General features: G+C 32.2%; 2 protein-coding genes across 7 annotated transcripts in view; one reads left to right on the top strand and one right to left on the bottom strand.

Moving 5' to 3' along the window:
- The first annotated feature begins 4711 nt into the window (after window positions 1-4711).
- LOC145967795 (thrombospondin type-1 domain-containing protein 4) lies at window positions 4712-24939 on the top strand. 2 transcript variants are annotated; one of them, XM_083092752.1, is made up of 14 exons: window positions 4712-4968; window positions 9063-9276; window positions 15571-15718; window positions 19849-20015; window positions 20635-20731; window positions 20972-21011; window positions 21189-21310; window positions 21398-21527; window positions 21934-22186; window positions 22954-23154; window positions 23391-23552; window positions 23713-23889; window positions 24008-24224; window positions 24409-24939. In XM_083092752.1, the coding sequence occupies exons 2-14, from the start codon at window positions 9235-9237 to the stop codon at window positions 24543-24545; spliced, it is 1893 nt and encodes a 630-aa protein (XP_082948878.1). In that variant the 5' UTR covers window positions 4712-4968; window positions 9063-9234; the 3' UTR covers window positions 24546-24939. The 2 variants fall into 2 exon arrangements, with proteins under 2 accessions (XP_082948878.1, XP_082948876.1); XM_083092750.1 differs by having other exon boundaries at window positions 4712-5229.
- Mtg (mind the gap) overlaps window positions 24824-26238 on the bottom strand; it is a 14248-nt gene continuing 12833 nt past the window's right edge. For all 5 annotated transcript variants that reach the window (XM_083092753.1, XM_083092756.1, XM_083092755.1 and 2 more), the window contains 2 exons: window positions 25916-26096; window positions 24824-25602 (listed from right to left, as the gene is read on the bottom strand). In XM_083092753.1, the coding sequence (XP_082948879.1) occupies window positions 25342-25602; window positions 25916-26096 (442 nt within the window). In that variant the 3' untranslated portion in view covers window positions 24824-25341. The remainder of the gene's footprint in view (window positions 25603-25915; window positions 26097-26238) is intronic.

The raw sequence follows: 26238 nt of genomic DNA, 5'->3' as shown, positions 1-26238 counted from the left end.
TTTATTTATATTTAAGAATGTTTGTTTATTGTTTCGTTCTTATTTTTGTACTTTTTATTTTATTAATTTATTTTAATAATTATAAAATCATTTCTTGATGAAAAATTAATTCCACAAGAACAAAGTAATCTCGCATTACTATACATTGATGTGATATGTTTCATCGCATGAATTTTCGAAATAGTTTTTTCATATTACTTGAGAGAAACGATTTATCTCAATTGAAAGAATCGTAGATATTCAAAATTCCTCAAACGTCCGGATAATACAATTTAAAAAATTCCTGTTTTTTAAATTGCCTAATTAAGATAGGTGGTATTAGGATGCGGAGGGGTTTTCCTCGTTTCATCGATAGAATCATAAGCGTATTCTCCGCGCGGACGATGATAAGAGAACAGGTTCAGTAGCGGTATTTAAGAGGCTAGAAAGGGACAAACTTAGCCATAGGACGTTAATCACGGTGGTATCGTCGCATTAGCGATAACGCGAAATTATTACGAGCCTTGATTCTCGTGAATCAAGCCACGACGAGCAACCGTCGGTTTTATTGAGAGGCAATCGTAGCTTTGAGTCGCGGAAAAAGCGTTACTAAACGAACAAATCGTGGAAGAGAAAATTCCATTTCACAAAAAGTGGTGATATTAAATAGAGATTATGTTATGCGACGTGATGTTTTGAAGAGCCGCCGTCACGTAAATCGCGATTAGAAATTCCCACGCTGCATTTCCGCGCGGCGGACATTTCACGTTTTATCAAGACCTTATTCTGCCATGATCAATGATCGGAATGAAGATATATTGTCAATCGAGCGGAGGTTTAATGCGGAAACCAGCGGATGCGATCTTAATCTAGTAAACCGTATCTAGCTTTCATTAAATTTACGCGCTTATGTGTATTTACTTTATATTTATTAGTTATATATTCCGCTCGTTAATCCGCGTTTTTGCAAAACGCTCATGTTTATTGCCAGGACACTTATATATACATATATAAAAGTTTAATGAAGAGTAAGAGAGTAAAGAGATAGATAGTTGCTACTAATTTTTCTTTACTTACATTAGTTTTGCCAGGTAGGAAACGTTAATTAGCTGACTTTATTCTACCTTTTACGATTTATATATTGTGTTAATGTGCGCGCATTAATGAATTTTTTTTATTAAAGCTGTGCTGGATTATTTGCACCATAATCTTTAGCAACGTTCGTACACATTGCAACACTGTCTAATGCAAAAACCTCTTAGCTGAGAATGTCGTAGTTATGGGTGCAACTAGGACCGAGAGTTGAGAATTCAACGTTAATGGCGAGCAGATTTTTCAGAAATACTCGATTACAAGACACTCTTTGCCGTTGATTTATGACATCATTATTTTGCGCTGATTTACATGGAAATAAAGCTGAGAGCGATATGCTTCGCATGATCGCGGCGCGCATTTCTGTATATCTCGCAGTATTTAAAAAGCCATTTATAACGCGCCGCACCTAAGGGGGTTAATCGTACTTGCGTGCTTGCGAAATTTTCGCGTTTCTGCCGTTAAACCGGCCGTAATAATTGTTGCAAAAATTTCGCTCTTCCCACCAATTACGTAACAGAATACACGGACGTGCAGATCAGCGCCTAATATTAAACCGTTGCTCATTGCGCGGTAGTGAAGCGGATTTTGCCGATAAGTTATGCATGTACCAGATACCATTAGCGCGAATGAATTGCGCGTTTATTTCCGCACGTTAATAAATAACAGTCTCCTCCGGGAATTCCGAAAAAAAAATTGGAGCGTTGCATCCCGGGCCGATATATTTTCTCAAAGTTACACACAATGCGAGCTCCAAGAGACACTCTGTTGTCAAACGACGACATCGATCGTGGTGTTTTATCGGGTGTTTAATTAATAAAGCAAACAGTACGATTTTCGTTCCTGAAAATAATTTACTCGCGGGATTGAAACATTATTGATTCATGAACTGTATTTTCGTAACGCGTTGACTCGATCAAAGCTCGCAAAGCGATAGCTTATGCTTGTAGGCACGTCGTTCAATGCTCTTAAACCATCGATCGTTATCGCCTGAATCGAGTAATTATGACGTAACATTAATGATCCTGATGAATGGTGTCATCAAGTCAATGACACTGCGAGCGGTGCCGGCAAAAAAGCAGGTAGCTATACGAGTCGAGTGTAATTAGCTCCACTTGCCACGCTATAATCACCATATTACATTAAAACATTGCGTGGCATTTGAATCGTATGTCGCGGAAAGATCTGATGGATATTTAAATCTTGTTAATTATCATCATTATATGCTATGATAACCATAATAAAGTAACTTAAATGCGAATACTTCATCACATATAATCGTTACTGTATGTTAATAAAATTACTTACACATTAATCTTCTCTCCCTGGTTACTTTTTCTTAATCACAATGTTGTGAAACATTTTATATATATATATATATATATATATATATATATATGTAATTTATATTAGTTTTAATTAGCATACAAATACTTCTTTGTATATAAATATATAATTTTTTAATGCACAATAATATCAATCTTATGTACATTATTTTATAAAAAAAATATTTTAATATAAATTAATATTTAATATAAATATTTTATTATAAATAAAAATATTATAAATACACTATAAAAAACCCTGTTAATTAGCTTTTCCGGCGTCATTTTGAACGACTTAAAATATCGAATACTGCAGTTTGTGTAGGAAAATGCCTTGCATTTATTTGCATTTTACGGGGAGTTTTTTTCAAAACAACGAGGCCCGCTGTTTCACGAAAGCATAAATTATCATATGAAAATTATTTCTCATACTTTGACAGCGCGATCGAGAGGATGACCTGATATATTTATTTATATCTCGCGTGAGCGAACGTAGCGGAGGCTGATGAACGACGATGATACAAGATGCACTCCGGACGCGCTCCTTTACTCTAGGAACGCAACAATTTAGCGATATCAGCCGACGGGCCGGCGTGGCTAATTCTATCTACGTAGCGCCCCACTCGATAATTTGCTCGGGCAAACTTATTAGATCGCCACCGGGCTGGCCGCTAATTACAGGCTGTTCATACGGACGCATCTAGGCTGCGAACGAGATGTTAAGTTACTCTGGCGAAAGTCGATCGGCTTATCAATGTCAGCTGCTGTCGTCGAGTCCATCTAAAATTGCTTAAAGTAGTAGGTTTTCTCGATTAATTACGATATCTCCAACATACTTGAATATTTAACTATAATTTAGAAACTGATTTATCGATGTAGATCAATGTTGCATTTTAAGAAATATCTCAAAGAGGGTAACAAGTAAATAATTTGTGGTAAATAATACTTAAACGAATGTATTTGTGTGTAAAAAGAGAGTTCATTTTTTGAAATAAATAATCTAGAGAGAGAGAAAATAATTTGATGTACGGCCGGTTGTATCTTTTGCTCTTTCAAAGAAAGATATACATAATAATTCCAAGAAATTTGACATATATATATATATATATATATATATATATATATATATAGAAATTTGACATATAGAAAATAATTTGATGTACGGCCGGTTGTATCTTTTGCTCTTTCAAAGAAAGATATACATAATAATTCCAAGAAATTTGACATATATATATATATATATATATATGTCAAATTTCTTGGAATTATTATGTATATCTTTCTTTGAAAGAGCAAAAGATACAACCGGCCGTACATCAAATTATTTTCTCTCTCTCTAGATTATTTATTTCAAAAAATGAACTCTCTTTTTACACACAAATACATTCGTTTATATATATATATATATATATATATTGTCATATTTGTTCAAAATCTCATCATTGAATAAGAAAAAACAATATTCCAGAAATAACTCTATGTTCTGCAACTTTGCTAATTATAATACCACAAACACCACAATAATATTATTACAAACTAATTATATAATACCACAAGCACCATATAAACCATATATATCTGGCTCACCTTTGGACCAGGTTTAATCTGTTATCAAAGTTCAATTTTAGCGTATCTCAAGAAGCCTACGTTTATCTTTTAAATAATAAAATTAATGAAATAATCTTATTGATAAATTAATTTCAAACTTATCGAAATATTTAATATTTTATTATCGATAATTCTATAAAAATATTATTAAAGTTATTTATATTATATTCATTGAATATTTATCATATTTTGAAGATATAAAAATATGTAGGATATACTTTTAATTTTTATATTATTGAGTATGTTTTCCAAAGGATATCGTGATAGATAGAAGCCTATTCTAATCAATATATTTCCTAAACATTTTTCTTATGTCACTAAGTTTTAAGATGAAATAATCTTATCAATAAATTAATTTTAAATTTATCGAAATATTTAATATTTTAATATCGGAAATTTTGTAAAAACATAATTAAAGATATTTTTAATAGAAGTATACAAGATATGTTTTTAATTTTTATAATATCACTGAGTATGTGTTCTCCAAAGGATATCGTGATAGATAGAAGCCTATTCTAATCAATATTATTCTTAAACATTCCTCTTGTGTTACTGAATTTCACATCGTGAGACGAAGAGAAAAGCGGACTTGCATCGCTATTAAAATAACGTCTTTATACTTGGTTGCCAGGTGACGGCGCCATGGCGGAGGCACCCAAAGCTCGATTCCGCGACTCCACGCGGGCGTATAAAGTCAGTCCTGCACCGACGGGAGCCGTCAGTACGAAACGACACCTCTGACAGAGGAACTCGGCTCTCGGTCTCCTCCAGGCTGCGACATGCACCTCTTGCTGCACTTTGTCTAGCTTTACGCGCGAGATAATATCGAAAAAAAAAAAACTATCGGGCAATAAGAACCCCCTGTGCAGCTATTCCGTAAACATATTCCCGCACATTTGCAATTGCAATATTGATAAACACCGTTTTGCTCATTGATCGGAACCGCTGGTGAATCAATCAGCTGGTAAATTAATCGGAGATATAAATTAGCTTACAAGCATACCTGCAATAAAAACATTATTCGTTTGAGATAATTGTGTAATTAAAGTGCGGTCAATTGAAATGAATCTCATATCACCAAGATGTGATAACAATTTGCTCTGTAAATTCGTAAACGTAAAGTCGTATTTTGTGATGTGAGAGTTGATTTTGGCCACCGTGTTCGGTTTTAGTGTACTCGTTCTATGCCAACAGTTGCATATATAATTTGAACTCGATGCAACAGGTTAGTCAAGTGGTTGCATCGATCACAACTGGATGCTAATATTTTTCTTTTAATTAAATGCAGATGTAAACAATTTTTTCTAACGCTTTAAATAAAATTAACAAAAAATAATTTTCTTAGGATTAACAATTATGAAATATCCTATTACTTATTTTAATTATAACTCCATAAAATATGTTTAAGCCACGTGACTTAACACAACAATAATTAATGTAATTTTATATAAATTAAATTAAACAAAAATAACTAATTTTATTAATGAATTATACACACATATTATAATAATATATTATATTAAATTTGTATTTATTTTTGAGCAATTAAAGATGCTTGATTAATACCGTTTAATTTAATTCTCATAATTATTAGTTTAACATTAATTTAATATTTATTTTACATAATGGTCAATACGGCAATTAACGGAGCCGTAGTCAAAAATGTGTAAAACTGTGATTAGTTACGTGTCGCTTTCATTCTATTCGTTCGAAAATTATTCCTTGTTCACAGGTATGCCTTTTGCAAACGTGTATTAATAGTGCGGCAATGCTAGCGGTTCGATAATCGTAAAAATAAACGGTACACCGCGACTTGCGTAAGAAGATTCCCCTTAAATGCTCCATCTTGCCGCGATACGACGTGTTTTCGCTGCAATAAAGTTAGACGTCTAATAAACAACGTTGTGCGTAGAAAATGTACACACGAAAATGCATGCAAATAATTTTCCAATGAGAGCTTTTATACGCACTATGAATACGCACGTGATATTTTCAGCGTACTTGTAAGAGATCTGTTCACAGCTCATAACGAGATTTATAAATAATAATTATTACACACATTACATAAGATTAGAAAAATTAACATGATCGTTCACATCGAAGAGCAAAGATTTTTCTCGTAATAATTAGATTTTAATGTAACTTCCGGCAGAGAGAAAAATGAATTCGCGTCATATGAAATGTTAATATTGGCTTGTTGACAAGTGAGTTATTGCAATTTTAATCTACACTTTATGTGGAATAAATTATAACGCAATACTGGAGATATATCAACAAAATAGTGACTCTGGTAAAATCAACTGCTACAGATCGCACGATATATTACTGTACGTGGTTGCATTAAAATTTTTTATTTGCGGCAATAATTATCTCCAACTTGAGCTAGAGAGAGTATTCAGGTACTGCACAAAAAGTTAATAAACTTATTCCGCATGACAATTATGCATGTGCGCGACTTATTCGTTATCCGTGCGCCCGGTCTATGATTTGCTGGCGTGCGTAACATGCATTCGATATGCACTCTCGGGCCGGTAATAATTGTGAGCTTAATGAGCAATTCGTATGCGATTTAACGATCGTATATCGCGCGTGTTAATTTGCATTTATCACGCATTTGTGCGCGCGTCGCTATCCCGTATCGGGGTGACAGATCTTTTTTCGGCTTTATGCGAATGCGCGTTTGTCACCGAACAAAACGGCGCACTTACGCGACAGCATTGTACGCACTTGGTGCGTATGCATCGAGATTATCACGGGGAAATATCGCATTTCAGAATATACGGTGAACGGAGAGCACGTGAATGCTCACCCCACGGGTTTCGTTTCTACCAAAAAAAAAAAAAAAAAGAATCCTCGACCGGCACCACTCGACTGTCGCGAATTTATCATGACCGATTATGCAAGTCGCATAATTAGCGACGCGACTCGGCTTTGTCGGTGATTTATCTCGCGACGGGTATTAGACTCGCACGGAGACAAGTTCGGTAAACGATCGAGATTAATTGCGATGCATATCTCAAGTTCTCGTAATCGATTAATTGATTTCCATTGATTGATCTTTGAGATGAAAGGAGATTATACGAATTAATTTTCTCCTTCAAGATGCAAGTAAGGGGAAGGTTTTCGAGGAAAATTTCAGGAGATTTTATCTAAATCTTGAGATACCTCGAAATGCATAATAAAATGCGATGAATAGAGAAATCTCCGATATTCGTGCAATCTACGGATAATTCTAGCTTCAGGCTACTCCACCTTCGACAGGTCGACGTACGGGTAATATAGGTTCTTGTCTAACGCTCACTAGCAACTGGAGCATGAAAGTATTATACGTGCATATGCGCTCACACGCATGCCAGCCGATGACTTCTCTAATATCCAATTTCCTTCGCCTTGGATAGCCTCTCTAGCGTCACGCCGTAACATTTGATTTGAATGTCAAATCAATCGTTTAAGTGCAAATAAGTCATAACGATAATTAAATCGCGGACTATTAATTAAATCAATGGCAAGTAAGATTTGACTACATTAATCATCATAATCTAACGTTATCAATCTCTATCGCTTTTTCAACGTTTACATTACTTAAGCTTAGAAATAAATGCATTTCTAATTGGATACATACACATACATAACGCAAACAGATAACTACTTTCTCAAGTCAAAATTAGAAAAGTAGTCCCATTAAGATGATATGATTGCAATTTTTAATAGTATAATTAATATTGAATAGCGATTATTACACACATTCTATACAGCAATTAAAATTATTTCAAATACAAAAATTTTTATTTAAAAATGCAAAAATTTATATATGCGAGTGTATTCATATTATTTTTGAAATTTTACTCTCTATGCGTATATATATTAATCTATTTAATTAATGCACAAATTACACAGATAATTTAAAACCGGAATTTTTTAGAAATAATAGCAACAATTGATTCACTGATTCAAAAAAATATTACACACAAACATTAATCGAAAATTAAATCTCATTTGAAATTTAGAGAAAAAACTTAATAGAAGAAAAGTAGGAGAAAAAGCTAAGATATTTGTAACTAGTCCTACATATCTTGTTTGTATTCTCTCTAAATCATATTTGATAAATTTATAACGTATTTTGTCTCAAAATAATAATTTTATATAAAACATTATTTTAATTTAATTTTTATAAGAGAAGTGATATAAAAAAAGAAATGCGAATAAAATATAAATGTGTGTGAATTCGAGAGGTGTGTGTAAAGTAATAAACCCGTCACTTAGGAGACGTCTTATTGAGCGAAAACACATATTATGCAAAGTTAAATTTATAAGGGTTCAATAAAGGTCTCGTAAAATTGCGGATTCCGTCGGAACTTTATGAAGGTGATGATGTAATTGCATTCCACGCGATTTATTCGTCAGCATTCGCTGATTCTCATTTTTAGAATGTTACAATGATAATATTTTTATCATTCGCAAGATATCGCGGAGATGACGCTTGAAGATTTAATAATAATGCGCGGATTGCATGGTAATCGCGCGGAAAGATATATATTAAAAAAGATATTACGAAAGAATATCTCTCGAGTTCACTTAAAAGAAATTCTTGGTAAATATTATATATTTAAATATTTAAATATTACGCGAGTGTTTGGAGATACAAGAGATTGTCCTAATATTTAGCCTTTAATTACAATATTATTTTCAAATAAATATTATTGTTAAAAATTAATTATATTACGGTGCTATATTAATTCGAATAAAAGAAAAAAATTTTAATTATTTTCTAAATTATTAACAGTATACTTCCAGCAGAAGAGATATATACACTATTAGTATTCATAATTATAATATATCCTAAATACTTAAATAATATTAAATAATATTAAAAATATTAATATTAAATAATATTAAAATAATAATATTATTAATAATATTAAAAATATTAAATAATAATATTTAAAAAATTGATTTAATACAAATAAATTGCATATTAAAATAGGAAATCGCGCAGGAGGAAGAGTCAATGAGAGAAAAATTCGTTGACAATTTACAAATCTTTACCTTTGATCGCAGAAAGTCTTAATCGACAGAGAAATCAATTGACATCGCAACGTGCAAGTGAAAAATGACGTAAAGATCAGCCGAACGCAGACGGAGAGTGTCCCATCCACCGGAAACTGCAGCGGAGATGCGTCAACAGTGAGACCGATAAAAGGAGAAAGAGAGCGAGCGAAAATCCCTCAAGATGCATCTACTCATCTTTCCCTTTTTGCTGCTATCTTTAACGGTAAGGCACAAGCGCAGCGCGCAACTAACATATTGACGTGTGATTTATCGCGCCATTAACACGGCCAGCCTGCCGCAGACCCAATGTCAAACTCGTATGTCAAACGTGGGCGAAATTGTTCGTAAATATGTTCCGGCATATGTCACGAACATTGCGCTGCCGGTCCTAACCATTGAGATCGATCACGTAATTTCCCTTCAGCGAGAAAGCAAAGGGTGAAAATTTTCACACCATTAGTGTGAAATAGCATAATTCCATTAGATAAGATTGACACGAGGCTAGAAATACAGTTAAGTGGCAAAAGAAGAAACTGATTGTTACACGAGTGAAATCTTAACGTACTGTAATTTTTGTTATTAATTAATGTTATAATTTTCTCTTAATTAATAATCAAGTTTGATAAATGTAAGATTAAAGAAATATATCATGATATTGAAATTCACGAGAATTCTCAGATAAATTTACAGACATTTTTTAAAATTCGTCAATCTCAAAGACACATCGAATCAGATTATTTTGGTATCTCTATTATCTTTTTTTTGGCCCGTGACCTTTTTTCAATCGACGATGAGAGACTCTCGTCGACGATAGCTCCGTCTCTACGAGGTAATAAAAAAAAAGTGTTACACTACAGATTCTTCGTCCCATGCTGATAAGAGTCTTTCATAAGAGAGAGAGAAACGTAGCTTTATCTACATACATGGCGGAAATTCTCCGAAAATGCGCGCATATATTTTCGACGGAGGTTAATGCACCGATGCGTAGTTAACGTCATTGGATATGGTAGCTAGAATAAATTTCCGAGAAACTTGTAAAGTGGAACTCCATATAAGATGAATAAAATAAGATATTAACACAGAATAAAAAAGTAATTTATATATATATATATATATATATATATATATATATATATATATATGACAGAAAGAGAAAAAAAAATTTAGAATAATTTAAATTCCACTAATAACGGCATTTTATGAATTAAAAAATCACCTCTTAGTCTATTTTGACAGTGGAGATACTTTCTAATTCTGTAATTATTTGTATAAATTTAATATTTTTATAAAATTGTACTAAATTTTTTAATTAAGCTTACATAGCATATGAAGAAATCTGCTTCCGTTCGCGTATTGTTCGTCTATGCATAAGTAAATATCCGGTTGTTAGATTCAGATCACATGGCATGATGCTGCTTAGACTATATATATTAATCACGTTCAATAAAAAAAACACAACGTGACGAGGGCAATTTTGTGAAAAAAATCTAAAGTATTACTTTGCTTTATAAAAATTGCGAAGGTATCGCAGGATGCTAATTGGAACAAACGATCAACCTTGTACACTAACGTCATCATTATTACCTCGACTGGACCAACCGGCTCGGGCGTGAAACGCTGTTTTATTAGCATAATTCAAACGCTACTGACGCCTAATTACGGGTAATTTAAGGACGTACGAGGATCGTTCTTCCCGCGAAAATGAGCGGCGACACGCAAAGACGACGAAATTAATCGAACTTCCAGGCAATACAATATTCGCACATTCGAGTTTTCGGCGTCCGTGATGTAAATTATGTTTGAATAGCTAGTATATGTTTCGAATGTGTTGAAGTAGGAAGTCTCGCTTAACGCATTCTTGCGGCTAAGTGTTGTCGGCGGTGTCGATATTTTTAGAATGAGAGAATAATATAATCCGAGTAAAGAATGTGCAACTTCCTGTCTTATATGATTTAAATTCAGATCGCGAATCTTAATCGTTAAGAAATTATGAAGCAATTATAGTCTTTATAATTTCTATAAATATTTCTTTCACTGTCTCTCGATATTCATGTTTGGTAATCTTTATTTTTTCCGCAAGAGACTGCCATTTCTTTTAATACGTATGATAATAAAAAACCTTTCTAAACTACAAATTCTATCAATATCAAAAATTTAAAGGTAAAAGTTAAAGATTGACAGAGCAAGTTCCTGTTCTTTATTTTTAATGTAAAACTTTTGATCACTATCCTATAAAATTGTGAGCACCAGATGAAAATTAAGATGTAATAGGATGTGAATATATACAATTGCAAAGAGACGTTAAGATCTGACATACGATGTCCAGTGGAAAGATTCTGCGGGTGACCGCCGCTTTATTTTTCTACTGTCAGCAAGATTGCAGCTTTCACTCGCTTGAACGTATTTGACATGTCCATGTGGCGACTATTCGTCTTCATTATTGTGGGAACGTGGCGCCAGAAGTTGCGCCGACCGTTCCAGCGATGTCTTCGTCTTACAAAATCACGACGACGTCTTTATTTTCTGTAGATACTTTTCGTTGAATAGCTCGCGAGATTTCTCGTCGGATCGAGAACGGAACCGAATTTCCTCGACCGGCTACCGAGAAGACGCACGTCGTCGCGACCAACCTCTTTGTCGCTGTCATCGTCTGTGTTTCCTCGCGTTGAAACATTTTATATGACTTGACGTTTAAGTAGTTGTAGCACAGACTTCTATATATTATACCTAAACTGCTAATATTGACAGGTTGTCATTTACAATTGGGCAGAATATATAAAATGGGTTAATATACTAATATTTTGAGTCATATTTCAATTTATCGGCAATTATTAAAATATAAGCTATTTTTATGTATAGATAGATATTGATTGATATTTTAGATTGATTTTTAGCTCATTAATTATATTGTACCCAATTATAAATAGCTATCCTAACATCGCTGTTAGCAGTCTAGCATAATATTTAGAAGTCTGTAGTTTACAAATTTTGTTAATCCTGAAAGATAATTGGCAAATTCCTTATATATATATTCAAAATGTTTTATATAAATTTTCAATACGTTGCTAAAATAATTGGGAATAATTTCCATTCTGACTTAAAGAAAAACGTAATAAACGTGCTATGTTGATATTAAAATATTCATTTGCGTTTTCGAAGTAATGATATTAGCATTTGATAAAATCCGTGAAAATACATTTTTTTAAAATTTTATTAAGCATTTATCGCGTTTTATTCAAGTCAATAATATCGCAATTAATTCAATTTCCTTTCTTAATTGATTAATCAGTAATTTGTCCCCATATGATAATTACAAATTAGAAACAAAGGAAACCTTTCCAAAGGAATTTTAATGTTTGACCCAATAGCGGATATCTATAAAAAAAGCGTCGCGATGTATAAAACGCAGCGGGTACGTCATTATGCGCCGCATTTAGGGCGATGGGGATTTAACGGCTTGAGTGGCTACAAAAATAACACACTGAAAATAAGCGCTAAGCAGAGATTCGACGTTGGATATCATCGTGAGACGATCGGCTCAACGCCGTCGATCTTGATTATCGTAAAAAAGGGAGATGCGACGCGGCGCTGTCTCAGGTGTATTCAACCTCTCTCTTGGCGGTGACATTACGCATAATCCAGCTAAGCCGCCGCTTAGAAAGTGCATTCGTTTTTTCAGATCTTGCCTTTACACGCTGTATTGCTCGTCAGTATAAATATGCATGGATACATTAAAAAAAGGGACACGTTGCACGCACGAGATCTCTACAGTAACATTATTTTTCATACCTTAATAAATGACGAAATATATATATGCAAGTCTCCCTTTGTTACCGAAATTAATAAGATAATTAAATTAATGAGTTGAACGTGTAACGCGAGACGGTTAATTAGATGAGAGAAATGAAACATCGCGCGCGATGTAATCTCAGAGGGAACAGAGGGGACCATTCAGTCGCCCAAAAATGGTTCCCTCTTAATCGCGTATTCATACATTACTCCACGGAATGTACATACGCGGGCGCGTTATTTTATCGCAGTGTAAACACCTGATGTGGCCAGACGAGAAGGAAGTTGCACGTTCGCAGGCTCGACAGAATTATAGCCGTTCATTATTATTTACGATGCCATTCGATAAATTTCGTTATTAACTAAGACCAAGTTATTTCACTTGGAGCCAACAATTTTGTTTCGTAAAAAAAAAAAACATTTATCAGCGATATATTTATGATGCTCGATCTATATTAATTTAATTTTTTAATGGCTGAGTATATGAATTCCAATTTGATATAAAGATCAGATTTAATTGGATCTAATAATGGTTTTTATCATAATTGTCGTAAAGGCTTATCGCAGATCTATTTCTCTTATTTTTGAGAAATTTATTTCGATCCCGTATATTACACAATAAAAGTCGTAACCATTAGTTCGTCGACTAGATTCTAAATCGGAGGAATACATTTATAATCCGTTTATTTATATATCACTTTCGATAGTCCTGAAATCTTTCTCTCGCGACCGTTTCACCGCTTGAGCATCGAACGTTTTACGCCACTGTAGGTTTATTGTTCGCCGCCGATTTATAAATTTGCTCATGCGATATTCATACAATTAACATCGCGCGATCGCGCGTATACAAACGGCAAGCCAGTTGACATTCATCCCGAGTTAATCCAATTGAAGAGAGGAGTGTCACTTTGGGCGCGGCTTGATGTGCAGTTTGCGCCGATTAGACCTGGTTGAAAATGAATGGCCAGACTCGATCGAGTCCCGTCACTCTTTCAGAATGATCCCCGACGTGTAAACTGTCGAATTATGATGTTGCAATTATTTTTGTATGCCGAGCAGAAATGTATTGCTAAAGAAAATATCGAGTGAATATAAATCGATTCTCTTTACGATTTTTATTTATTTAATTCTGATTAGAACAATAATAAAAACTGGAAATTATAAATTAAAAATATAAAAATTATAAAGAGTATTTTATATATTTATTGCATTCTTTTTTAATTAATAATAATCTAAAGGTAAATAATAATAATTATTAAATAATAATAATTAATTTGCAAGTTATGGAAATTCAATAATAATTTTTGTTGAAAATCTCTACAACTTGTAAATTAATTTTTAATTTTTTGGCTTATTATTAATTAAAATTTAAAAAATTACAATAAAAATAAAATACTTTTTATTAATTTATTTCTAGATTTTATCATTAATTTTAAAAATAATATACAATTTTTTTACATTTCAGATATTCAATAAAATTTCAATATTAATAAATAGAATTATTTGTGATAGTGTAAAACAGTGTGAAAATAATTTGCCAGAGCAATGCTTAGAGAAGTGATTTATTGCAGATACTAGCAATCGAAGAAGCTTGTGGTAGATTAGAAGAAACTAGCATGGAACGGTATGTGCTACGAATGGGGCCACGTGGCCACATACAGGCCATGATAATACTTTAATCGCGATTCAGGTCAAATTGCGCATCTTGCATCTTCAGCCACCGTTTGATGGCTTAATTAACCTTGATGAGATTTTACGCGGTGATCTAACGAAGAAGCGAAAACATTCCACCGTTTCAATGTAATAGATTTTGCTTTCAAGTTATTTTAGTATTCTCATGCATAGGATGCTTTAAAAAGACGTGCGCGATGAATATAATTCTAATTTAAGTTTTATCCCACTTTTTTATATAGAATGCATATTTCCTGGAAAAATTTTACTTAAATTTTATTTCTAAATGTGCTGTATTTTTATTTTTATTTAATCTTGTGGCACAATTTATTTTAATATTAAAATATATTAGAGTTATATCTAAAAGGTATTTTGCTATACTTACGCCATTTTGCAAGATTGATAATTTGCAACTAGTATTTATTTTTATATATTAGTGGATGCAATATAAAATAAATATAAAATATTCGTTGCGTCGAATAAAAAGGATGTAACGCGAAATTATGGCTATCACAACATAAATTTAGATAAAGATTTGCCACTTCAATTCACTTGCATTTTGTTATATCATCCGGCTAAAAGTTGCGATCAGAAATCGAAATATAGGAGACTTCGTTGTTTAAGAAAATATTTTATAACTACTAGCGGATCTTTCTATCGTCCTATCGTTCCTATTATTCTATTGTTTGCAAAATTTTTGCATTTTTTCGGCTTTGTAATCGGTGTATCGAGATACTTATCAAGCACACAAGCGCATCGCCTGTCTGCATCGGTCATCTGCCTGCGGGTGTGCCATTTCCTATTAATTCATTTCGCAGATTCGCATCGACACGGTGATTCGTGTTCTTTGACTTCCACCGATTCCGCTCTAACATCTGGAAAAATAGAGGTGCTACCAGAAACGTCACTCGTCGCCCACCATCAGTCCGACAAACGGACTTTGATCTTGGACGCTAAAACTGCAATTGAAGTTCGGTCCCGCGAAGTCGCATGATTTATTATTCTTCGTGTGAATTTCTCGGGCGTGCATAACGCGCTCTATTACCGGCTGTTTCAGGGTAGCGTGAGATTTGGCAGCGGTCATCTGATAGACGGAATTTTCACGGAACCGACTTTGGAACCGGGCTATAATTTAGTGGCGGTGGTCCCCCGTGGCGCCTTGGCATTGAACGTGACCGAACTCCGTCACACGCAGAACTATCTTGGTAAGAGAAATAGAAATTCCTAGCTGCTGATTATAAGATAAATTAAGATGGCCAAACTATTTCTCTCTCTCTGCTCAGTGGAAGTTGTTGTTTTCTAAATTTGAAACATACATATTTGCGTATTCTTTAAAGTTATTTAAATATAAAATGTTATTTATAATCATATACACGGAGAAAATTTTATATTAATATGTAATATAATTTTATATCACATTTTACTATTTTTTGTATGATCGGTAGGCCATCATGACTTTATAGAATAAATTACAGTACAACATAGTAAAATTTTAAACTAACACTTACATAACATGTTTCATTATTTGCCATAGTAAAAATTCGTAGATGCTAAATTGTAATCTTTATTATGTATTATTGTAAAATATTATAATACTAAATCTCAACTTCGATAAATGTATTTTTTATTCTTTCTTTTATTACTTTTTTCCGGATTCTTCTTTTTTGCTTTTCTTATTAATTTTACTTATAATTAATATTTCATTCATTATTGAACAGACACAATAAATAATATACAATTTTATTTAATCTAATAAAAATTTATTAAAGACAGATACAAAATGTATCTGTAAGTATTTATAATTGAATCTTATATCTAAGATCTCTTAAATATGATCAAACTATTATATGTGCTGTAAAGCTATTTTTCCCATACACTTTATTAATTAATTTAACAGCACTCAGAGATATTAATTATAAATAGATGAGATACATTAACAGAAAAATAATAGATAGAAAACGATAAATAAATATGTAATATAATAATAAAGATTGCAAATCGACTTATCGAAGAGATACTTACGCTTTCTTTTTCGTTTATCTTCACAGCATTTTCATTCACAACACTTTCTTTTATTCTTCTATAACGAATAAGAAAGACAATAAAATAAGCGTTAAACAAAGCTCAACAAAACGCATACGTTATCGAGTTAACGTTGAATGCGACACGCGGTAGCTGCAGCCAGAAGTGTACACTGTATGATAAAACAAGCTTCTGCGTGTTTCGGTTTATTCTTGCAGACGACACCTATCGCTTTCCTCTTCTCTCCGATTTCTTAACAACTAGTACATGATTTTGACGTAACTTTTACTATGGTAACATTGTTTTTTTATCACATAAATAAAGTAATTTTTGTTAAACCGACACTCAAGCCATATTCTAAGGTGGGAAGAGTTAATTTTTACTATAGTATACAGTAAAAATTGACTTTGTATATATTTTTTATTTTTCTTTTCAATACTAACTTTTATCCAGCAAGTTTTGCTTTAAAACATAATAATTTCTATTATGAGAAAGTGTAAAAATTACGTTGCTTTCTTGTTTTTAAAATAATGACTATAGCATTTAAGCTTATAAATTCTCGATGGTCCGCAGCTACTACCACATTATAGTAATCTTTGATATAAAATTTTCTCCGTAAATAACTGTGTACCTTTTAGAGAGAATGCGCTTATATCACTATAATATTTTTTATTATTATATGAATATGGATTTATGCGGATTTGCTAAGATGCCTTGACGTTCTAGTTATCTTCTACAGCCGCGGAATTATAAAATATATAAATCCATTTTCTCGATGGAAAGTAGGAGAGGAGAGAAGTTGACAGTAATTGCTTTATTATTGCGAGATATTGGCGCATGTGCAACTTTGTATATTTTGCAATGTAAAATGAACGTTATATGATCAGCGAGAGATTCTTTTTATTAACGTTCCCATCAAGATTTTACAAGATTCTTAACATTAATTGCGCGATTGGCGCCAGATAAAATAATTCAGTGGAATATCGTTGCGGATTTCGTAGAAATCGCAGGCAACCGGTTAAAAGGAATGCATTTCCTACCGTCATTTCTCACCGTTTATGCACTGTTTACGGTAACCCGTTTACATGGCGTAGTTATTAAACAGCGACCGTACCCGATGATTAAGATCATCGACGATCGCGTGAATGATTATATGCAAAAATTAATTTATGACAGGTATTTTGTTTGTGCAATCGAAATGCGATTAAAAATAATACCACTGATCTTGATGAAATTACAAAATTATCGTTTAGATTTGCATTAAAAAAACATTTATGTGAAGCTATAAGTAATTCAAGATATATTGGATATGAAAATGCAAATAAATTTATTAAATCAATGATATTAGGTTAAGCATTCGATTAATCATCCGCGTCAGGTGTCTGGATAATTCCTAAGAAAAAGTCTTGAAGGATAATATTTTCATGAAACAAGACATATAATAAATGTAATTATTAATGATGTTTGAATTTGTGAAAACCGATCCATTCGTTTTATAATGTATGTAAAATAAGACGTTAAAACACCTTATTCTAGTAACTAATTATGTAAATTTTATGTTATATGATAGTCCTTGTTTCTTAAAAATTATACATTTTAAATGACTTAACATATAATAAATAATCTATTCATTTTCTTCTTCAATGTAATGTGTGTAAAATAAGACGTTAAACACTTTATTCTAGTAACTAATTATGTAAATTTTATGCTACATGATAGTCCTTGTTCCTTAAAAATTATATATTTTAAACGACTTGACGTATAATAAATCGCAAGATTTTTGCAATAATAAAAAATTAATTGCAAGCTATCTTTATTCATTTATGTCAGATATAATCTACCTCTATTAAATATAATTTATCTCTCTTGTTTTCTAAATTTCAAGAGTTATTGTACATACACTAATAAAAACCTAACAGAGTAAATAATATCATCAGTTAATAAGAAAAGCAGATAGTATTAAAATACTTTACAACGATGTTAAAAATAAAGAATATAAAAAAGAGCATAGTGAAAAGAGAAATGAATTTTGAGAATATTTAAATATAATAAATAATTTATAAATTTAATAAAAAATGTTTATAACACAGGCGTCATTCTTGAACAAATTTGGCAGTCGTATAATATCATCAAGAATACGATTAGAAATTGAACTTTGATTTATTGCATCTGAAGGTAATCATCATTACCGCCTTCAATACCTTTCGAATCTATTCATCGCTCGATCAGATCAACATAATGACTGCCTTTCACAGGATACGAACACAACAGATCGTAATCGATGCGTCTCCTATGCAATGATCGCGTTGCCGATAAGCAAACGAATCGCCCGCGGCGTGATTAGTCGTGATCGTTAACAATGCTGTCGGAACATTCATTACCGCCGACGCGATCGCGCCTCCCATTATCCTCACTTAATCTGCAAAGATAGATGACTCGAGAGGAGCGGATAGAAAATCGCTTCTCGCGAAATTCAATCCATATAATCTTTCAAAATTCAAGAAATAAATATAAGAATATAAACATATACAAAGTGTGTAACGTTTACATAAGATATATTTAATAAGTTTAATATATATTTAACAAATTTTAACATCTTAATTACTTATTTATTATGTATATATTTAATAAATTAAAAAATCCCAAAACTTGAAGTAAATTCAAAGACCAAAGATGAGGTTCTAGAGAACAAATCTGTCGATTCCCTTAATCCACTCAGTCACGGTGTTCGTAAATGGAACGGGACTCGCTGTTCTGCTAAATTAGATGCACCGGTCCATGCCACGTGGATTACATAAATCGCCCGCAACCGTAAACTCGCTCATAAACGACCGTCATTGTGCGCGTAAGTCTCGCTTTAAACGATCGTGATTGCCAGCTTTAGCGTGATACGTGTCAATCGACGTGTCGGAGATCATCGCCGTTCTATGAATAGAAGTAGTAGGTCATTCGTGAATAAATGCGGTCGTCGCGATTTTTTCCAAATTGCCTAATATATTTTGCAACACGTTCCCAAGACACACTCAAAGTCACTGCAACCGTATTTTGCTCGAAGAGTCGTGCTAGAAACAAATTCCAATACTATGCAAGACAATGATATAGACTACTTTTCAAAGGGTATATAAATTTTATATTATTGATTTTTAATAATATATAATTTACATTATTACAATTAAATATATTGTCTATAATTATATATGTAATAGTAATTAATTGTGTTATTTACACGTACTTCTCAATGTTTTCTAACTCAGAAATTTAACGTGCTTCTTTCAGTAAAGGAAAATGATAAAGTATAATGATAAATTTGCAGCGATTAGATTGCAAGATGGCAGTTACCTGTTGAATGGAAATTATACTATTAACTGGTCCGGTGAGTACAAGGCGGCCGGAACAACATTTATCTACCTGCGTCAGGGTTCTCAGAATTTAGAGAGTTTTTCTGCAGCCGGTCCATTACAGGAACCTATAGATGTCATGGTAAGTTATATGATATTAATAAATTATATAGTTTAACCTTTTTACAAGAGCGCCGCATATATATCAAGAAACTTTTACTATCTTATGATGTAAAGCTATGACATATAATAAAAAATGCATAATAAGTGCATTTAATCGGTGGAAAAATAATCTAATTAGAGTAAATTATTTAAACGCGATAAAAATCATCGAATTTTTCATGAAAATATTCACAAACATTATGTTAATAAAATATGTTCAATCTGTAATAATTCTGCAAAATATTTGGCGTCCTTCGACTAAATTGCAGATATTGTTGTAACGCGATCATCACACAATGGCGTTTTACGAGTAGCAATATAGAACATTATTGTGCTTGGACAATCGTGGGCGTTAATGGGCTCAACCGTGTTCTATTTAACCCTTTCACCGTTGAATTTCCACCATAAATCATATATAGACTCTATTGACATAAATTGTATGTAGACTTTATAGTTACTAGATTTAAATTGCTTATTCTTCTACTTTTGGATATGACATTTAAAATTCAACAATTGAATAATCACATAAATCAAAGATAATGCTACCTATACGTACAAAGTTATACGTACATATATGAATCTCGATTTTAATTCCGCAGGTTTTATATCAAGAACCAAACCCTGGTATTGTTTATCGATATGTGATTCCTGGAAATACGAATTTACCGAGAAACAGTCATCTCGCGCATAATGCAGGTATTATTTTAATATGATACATGTATTATTACATTCTTTGCTTTTCAAGTACTTTTTGCGCTAAAGAAAATGTTTCTATTATTTTTCATTAATTTATTTGGATGCTTACATATTTAAGTTTGCTTTAAAGCAGAGTTTAAATTTGACATGTTGACGAAAAGATTTGTAGCATTATTTTTCTTCTTAAGTCAATAAATATTTTAATAAAAATTAATTCTTGAAAAAAATATATATTTACAGTTTCAAATAAAGGCATCGAGCCTGGTTTACAAAATAGAAGGTAAGAAATATTTCCGATAAATTCTAATATACAATATTTAATCAGTCTGATTTTACACAAATAAAATAATTACTTCTTAATATATCTTGTGTGTTGTGTATCTAAAATTTTATATCTAATAGTTTTAAAGACTAGTTTAAATTTTTCTTAACAGTTACAAAGAAAATTCCATTTCAGAGTCGACAATGGACCTGCAGCCAGTAACGTAACATCTTCACCATATCTATGGCGTAACAAAAGAAGAAAATTTGCTTGGAAGGCGATTGGTTACAGCGAATGCAGCAAATCATGCGGCGGAGGTAAACAAGAACTGACTAATAATTAGTTTGTTTAGCAGCAATTTATGCATATTTGTGGATATAAAGACCTTGTGTATGTTATATAAGGTGCTCAGACACTCAGACACATATGTATCAAAGAGCGTACGCAGCAACAAGTGCCAGAGAAGAGATGTCACGCGTTAGAAAAGCCGCGGGAAATTCGTCTCAGGTGTAACACTAGGCCATGTCCGCCCAGGTGAGCCAATTTTAGTTTACATTCTGTATGGTAAGTCTATTGTATATTATATGCATAGTTATCCGAAGATATTAAATAATCATAGATACAAAAATATAAGTTTGAAATGAATGTGATGATATAAGTATATTGCAATTATATTATTTCATTAAGTTTTTAATATATATCTCTCATTGAAAAAATATGTATTTTTAATGAAAGATATTTAATAAAAAAAAAAGAATAAACTACATATTAAAAATTTATTATTACAATATTGCAAGACTATTTAAACTAAAACGCACTGCATTGAATAAAAATACTTTTCAATTATCACGAAAATCTAATTAATTATTCAAGATTATTTAACTAGCAACCTTTAATTCTCTTTGAAAATAATATAATAAAATATCGATATATTTGAAAGATGGCGCGGCGGACCATGGAGTGACTGTTCCACTTCCTGTGGTACCGGAGTTCGCACCCGGGAACTCGAGTGCGTCCAGGAGGTGAAATCATCGTTAACAATGAGGATCGCCGATGGAGCTTGCACGGAATCGAAAGATTTGTCCACAAGTGAGATGTGCGAGTTGCCAGCATGCGAGGAGATCAAGCAAACGTCAACGCAAATGTCCTCTCAATCATCGTCACCGCGATGGATTGTGGGCGTTTGGTCACAGGTAATCTTATCCAATTATATATCTCATTGCCAGTAGAACGAGTCAATTTGTATTAATAGAACATCTTTGACCCACATGTTTTTAATTTAAAAAATTAAAAAAATATATATATATATATATCTTTAATTCGAAGTTATAATCATTGAAAGAATTAATTTCTGAGAATTAATTCCTGAAAAAAAAATTTTAATTAAAATAACGAATATGTTGTTTATTTGGATACTTAGCTTCCACTTCAAGATTAACCTTCAGGTACTAAGCCCTCTCATCAATGTCAAAGTGTGTACTCTTTGGGAGAATTTATTTATATCATTTTTCTAAATATATATAACTTATAATTTATTTCAATTAAAAGATTTTATTTTTGCCTGTCACATTTTAACATAAGTGAACAAATATACAAATTATAATTAAAGATAAATATACTCAAGAATATATAATTAGATATTGTCCGTATGAAATGAAGATGTGTATTTCAAATTAATTTCGATGTTTGGGTCATTATCACATATAAAATAGCATGTTTATTTGAAAAATATAACTCTTAATTTAATGAAAAATTATTTATTAATTATAATTTTATTTAATATTATCATTTATCGATAAATTTTTATTCTTCAATTCTGAGAATTTTCATATATTCTCTGATTTCTTTTTTTAAATTTGAAATTTTTTAAATTGCTGTTTATTAAATAATACAGAAGGATATTAAAAAAAAGGATATTAAATTAATTAAATATACATTTTTTTATGTCGTTTGTTTTAAGTGTTCCACGTCCTGTGGCGTAGGAAAAAGAACGAGACTCGTAACTTGCGTTACTGATGATGCCCCGTGCGATCTTTCGGAGAAGCCTGAAGCACATGAGACCTGCGATTTGGGGCCATGCTTAGCGAAATCAACGCCATTAAGCATCATCTCCATGAACCTTCAGAGTCCGCAATGGTTATTTACTGAATGGTCTGATCAGGTGAACTGTTATCACTCAAGAAATATTTATGAGAGTTAACGTCTTAATAAAAATGTGCACACGATTAACTTAATATTATTTAATGCGCACAATAACTTATTACTTATATATCCTATAGCGAAAAAATGTAATAAATTAAATTATTGCATTGTTTAAAAAATTTAACTTATAAAAATATTAGAATAATGCAGACTGAAATAATACCGATTTCAACAATCTAAAATTATGGATTTTAGTGCTCGGCGGAATGTGGAACAGGAGTTCAAACTAGGAGGGTTTTCTGCGAGATAAGCTCTGACCAAGAGTACTGTGATGAATCTAACCGACCTGAAATCTCCAGAGATTGCGCGAGTAACAGAACTTGCAGCGGTCAATGGTTTACAGGGCCATGGACAAAGGTCAGACTTAAACATAATCGTCTAATAATCTTACAAAAAATTAATTTTAAGTCGGAATTTATGCATAGAAAATAATATTGTCATATATCAGCTCTTGCTTTCTATTTCTGTAATAAATAAAAACGGAAATAATTAGATTATTTCATTTTATACTCCTTAGTGTTCCTCAAGCTGCGACTTGGGTGAGCAAGTTAGAGATGTGGTATGTGTTACGAGCCTTCGAGGCTCTCTGCGTGTCGTTCTAGACATGAATTGCCCTGCGAACAAACCAGAAACTAGAAAACCTTGCAACGAACGTCCTTGCGTATCGTCTTGGTTTATATCAGACTGGACGGAAGTAAATTGTTTACCTGCTTATACATATATATATCACTTTAGAATCTCAAATACTTTAATATGTATGGAATTTTTGACAGATTTAATGAATTACAATTGCTTCTTTAATCTGTTCATAGTGTTCAAGATCCTGCGGTAAAGGCATTCAGAAACGGGAAGTCCGATGCTTGAATCCGGACGGCCAATTACCAGAACCTCATCAGATTCACTGCCAAGAAGACGATCGACCGTTATCTCGAAGGACATGCAACGATTATCCCTGTAAGGATGATCTACGCGCGTCTGAAAATCCTCACAGGGTTTTGCAAGTTCAGGACGATCCTGAAATAACGAATGGTAAAACGAACTTTCTCTTTTATCAAGAAAGTGTTTCTGCTGCAGAGTTAGATAGTTTGGTATAAATATAATATTATATAATAATTATCTTATATAAGCATTTTGTAGAACTGCTGTAGAGCCCAAAAAACTCTTCTATATAAAAGTCATATAAATTATTATTTTATTATTTTATTCGTTTTAGGTGTCGAGAGCAATCCACTTTGCAAGGACAAAATAGCTAACTGCAATTTAGTCACGCAAGCTCGGCTCTGCTCTTACCAATTTTATCAAGAGTCTTGCTGTCTGTCGTGTTCCCGAACCAAGCAAGATTTGGAGTAGAAACTTGTTGACAATCATGTTTACGATGACGCTTTAACGCAAACATTTGCCTTAGTAGTATTCCCTGTTGATATACCGTCAATTAAAACTCGATTTTCAACGTCTATCGGTGCAGATAACTTTTCATTAATAAATTAATAAATATATCTGTATAGCAAAATTTTTGTACGTTCTATTTGTAGGAGTGTAGATGTGCATGTTATGGGCGCAGAATATAATTTAATACGAAGCCCACGATTCCGTAGATAAATTTCAATAAGATATTCGATAGAAAAACATGAGAGAGAGACTGATCGCGTGTAATTGCTAATTCGTTCAACAGTGATACAGCATAATTTAAGTCCACATAACCGTAAATGTATATCGAGCATTAATAAAAGTTGCGCTTTTTCAATCCTCCGTTCTCTTATCTTATGCTTCTCTGCTTCTGTTTTTATTATTGAATGTTAATTTCAACCGGAAGGGAAATTTTAAACAAAAAGAGAAATATAATGTATATTATTATTATAACGAAATTGATCGAGAGCCAGGAACGTGTACTATTTACATTGCCTCTATGTAAAGTAGAAATCTAACTTATTCCTTATTTACTCTTTCTCTTTCTTAATCAAATAAATTATATATACAGATAAAAGCTTTAACGTGTTCTAAAACTAGATGAGAAACTCGTATGAAAACACGATAGTTTCCATACAAGGAAAATTGAGCTTAATAATTACAATTCTATAATTTTTTCCATACAAGGAAAATTGAGCTTAATAATTACAGTTCTATAATTTTTGATTGACCTGCTGATTCAAAACTTATTTTCGCTTTGTTGCTCATTGCTTGTTCCGTTTTCGTGATTTTTATACGCCGAAAAGAATGCTAGGGCCTTCATCAGCTGATAACTCTTGCTAATAGGTATATTGCTGTCGTACAAGCTCTTGGAAGCTTTACAGTCCACGTAGAACCACCAGTTGCATTTCAGAATCGTTTGATCGAACAGCGTCGATTCCGGACACAGGAAACTTTTCATGATCAGTCCATCATCCGTCAGTGCACAAACGTGAAATACCTAAATAAAAAAAAAAATTAATTTTGTATAAAAATTAATTTAAAAAATTTATAAAATAATGAGAATAAATTCTTTTATAAAATAATATAATTTCTTAATAAATTCTTTCGTGAAAATAATATAATTTGTTATATATTTATATGATAATTTTAATTAAATATATTATTTTAATTAATTATATTTAAATATACTATTAATAATATAATATATAATATTATAATAAAATATAAGAAGAAGGTTTTTTGTTATAAAATAAATTAAAAGAGCTCTTTCTTGGATCATTTTTATACAATGTATTTTTTTAAAGATTTACCATGCATCCTAAATCTTCGTCGGCATAGAGACCTGGGAAATGTTTCTGATCGCCGCAATAAAAGCTCGTGTCAGGCAGATCAACGCGACTTGCAAAGTTGTCGTCAAAATTTTTGTCGTATCCTACCGGATAATATTCCCGAGGCGCGTTCATCACTTTGGTGGCTCCAGAATTATATTTACTGAACATAAGAAAAATTTTATTTATCGCTTCTCATTGTGGGCTAACTACACTATCGTTACTGTGTATTTCGAGTATATTAAACAATCTATCCTATAGAAATTATTCTATTAAAAAAAAATATTGGAAGGATTAGTTAAATA

This window comes from Camponotus vicinus, unplaced genomic scaffold (genome assembly GCF_025532165.1).
Source record: "Camponotus vicinus isolate PSW18456_S1 unplaced genomic scaffold, iyCamVici1.0 SCAF_3, whole genome shotgun sequence".
Taxonomy (NCBI): Eukaryota; Metazoa; Arthropoda; class Insecta; order Hymenoptera; family Formicidae; genus Camponotus; species Camponotus vicinus.
The sequence above is the reverse complement of the archived record's forward strand: the minus strand, read 5'-3'. Positions and strand labels throughout refer to the sequence as shown.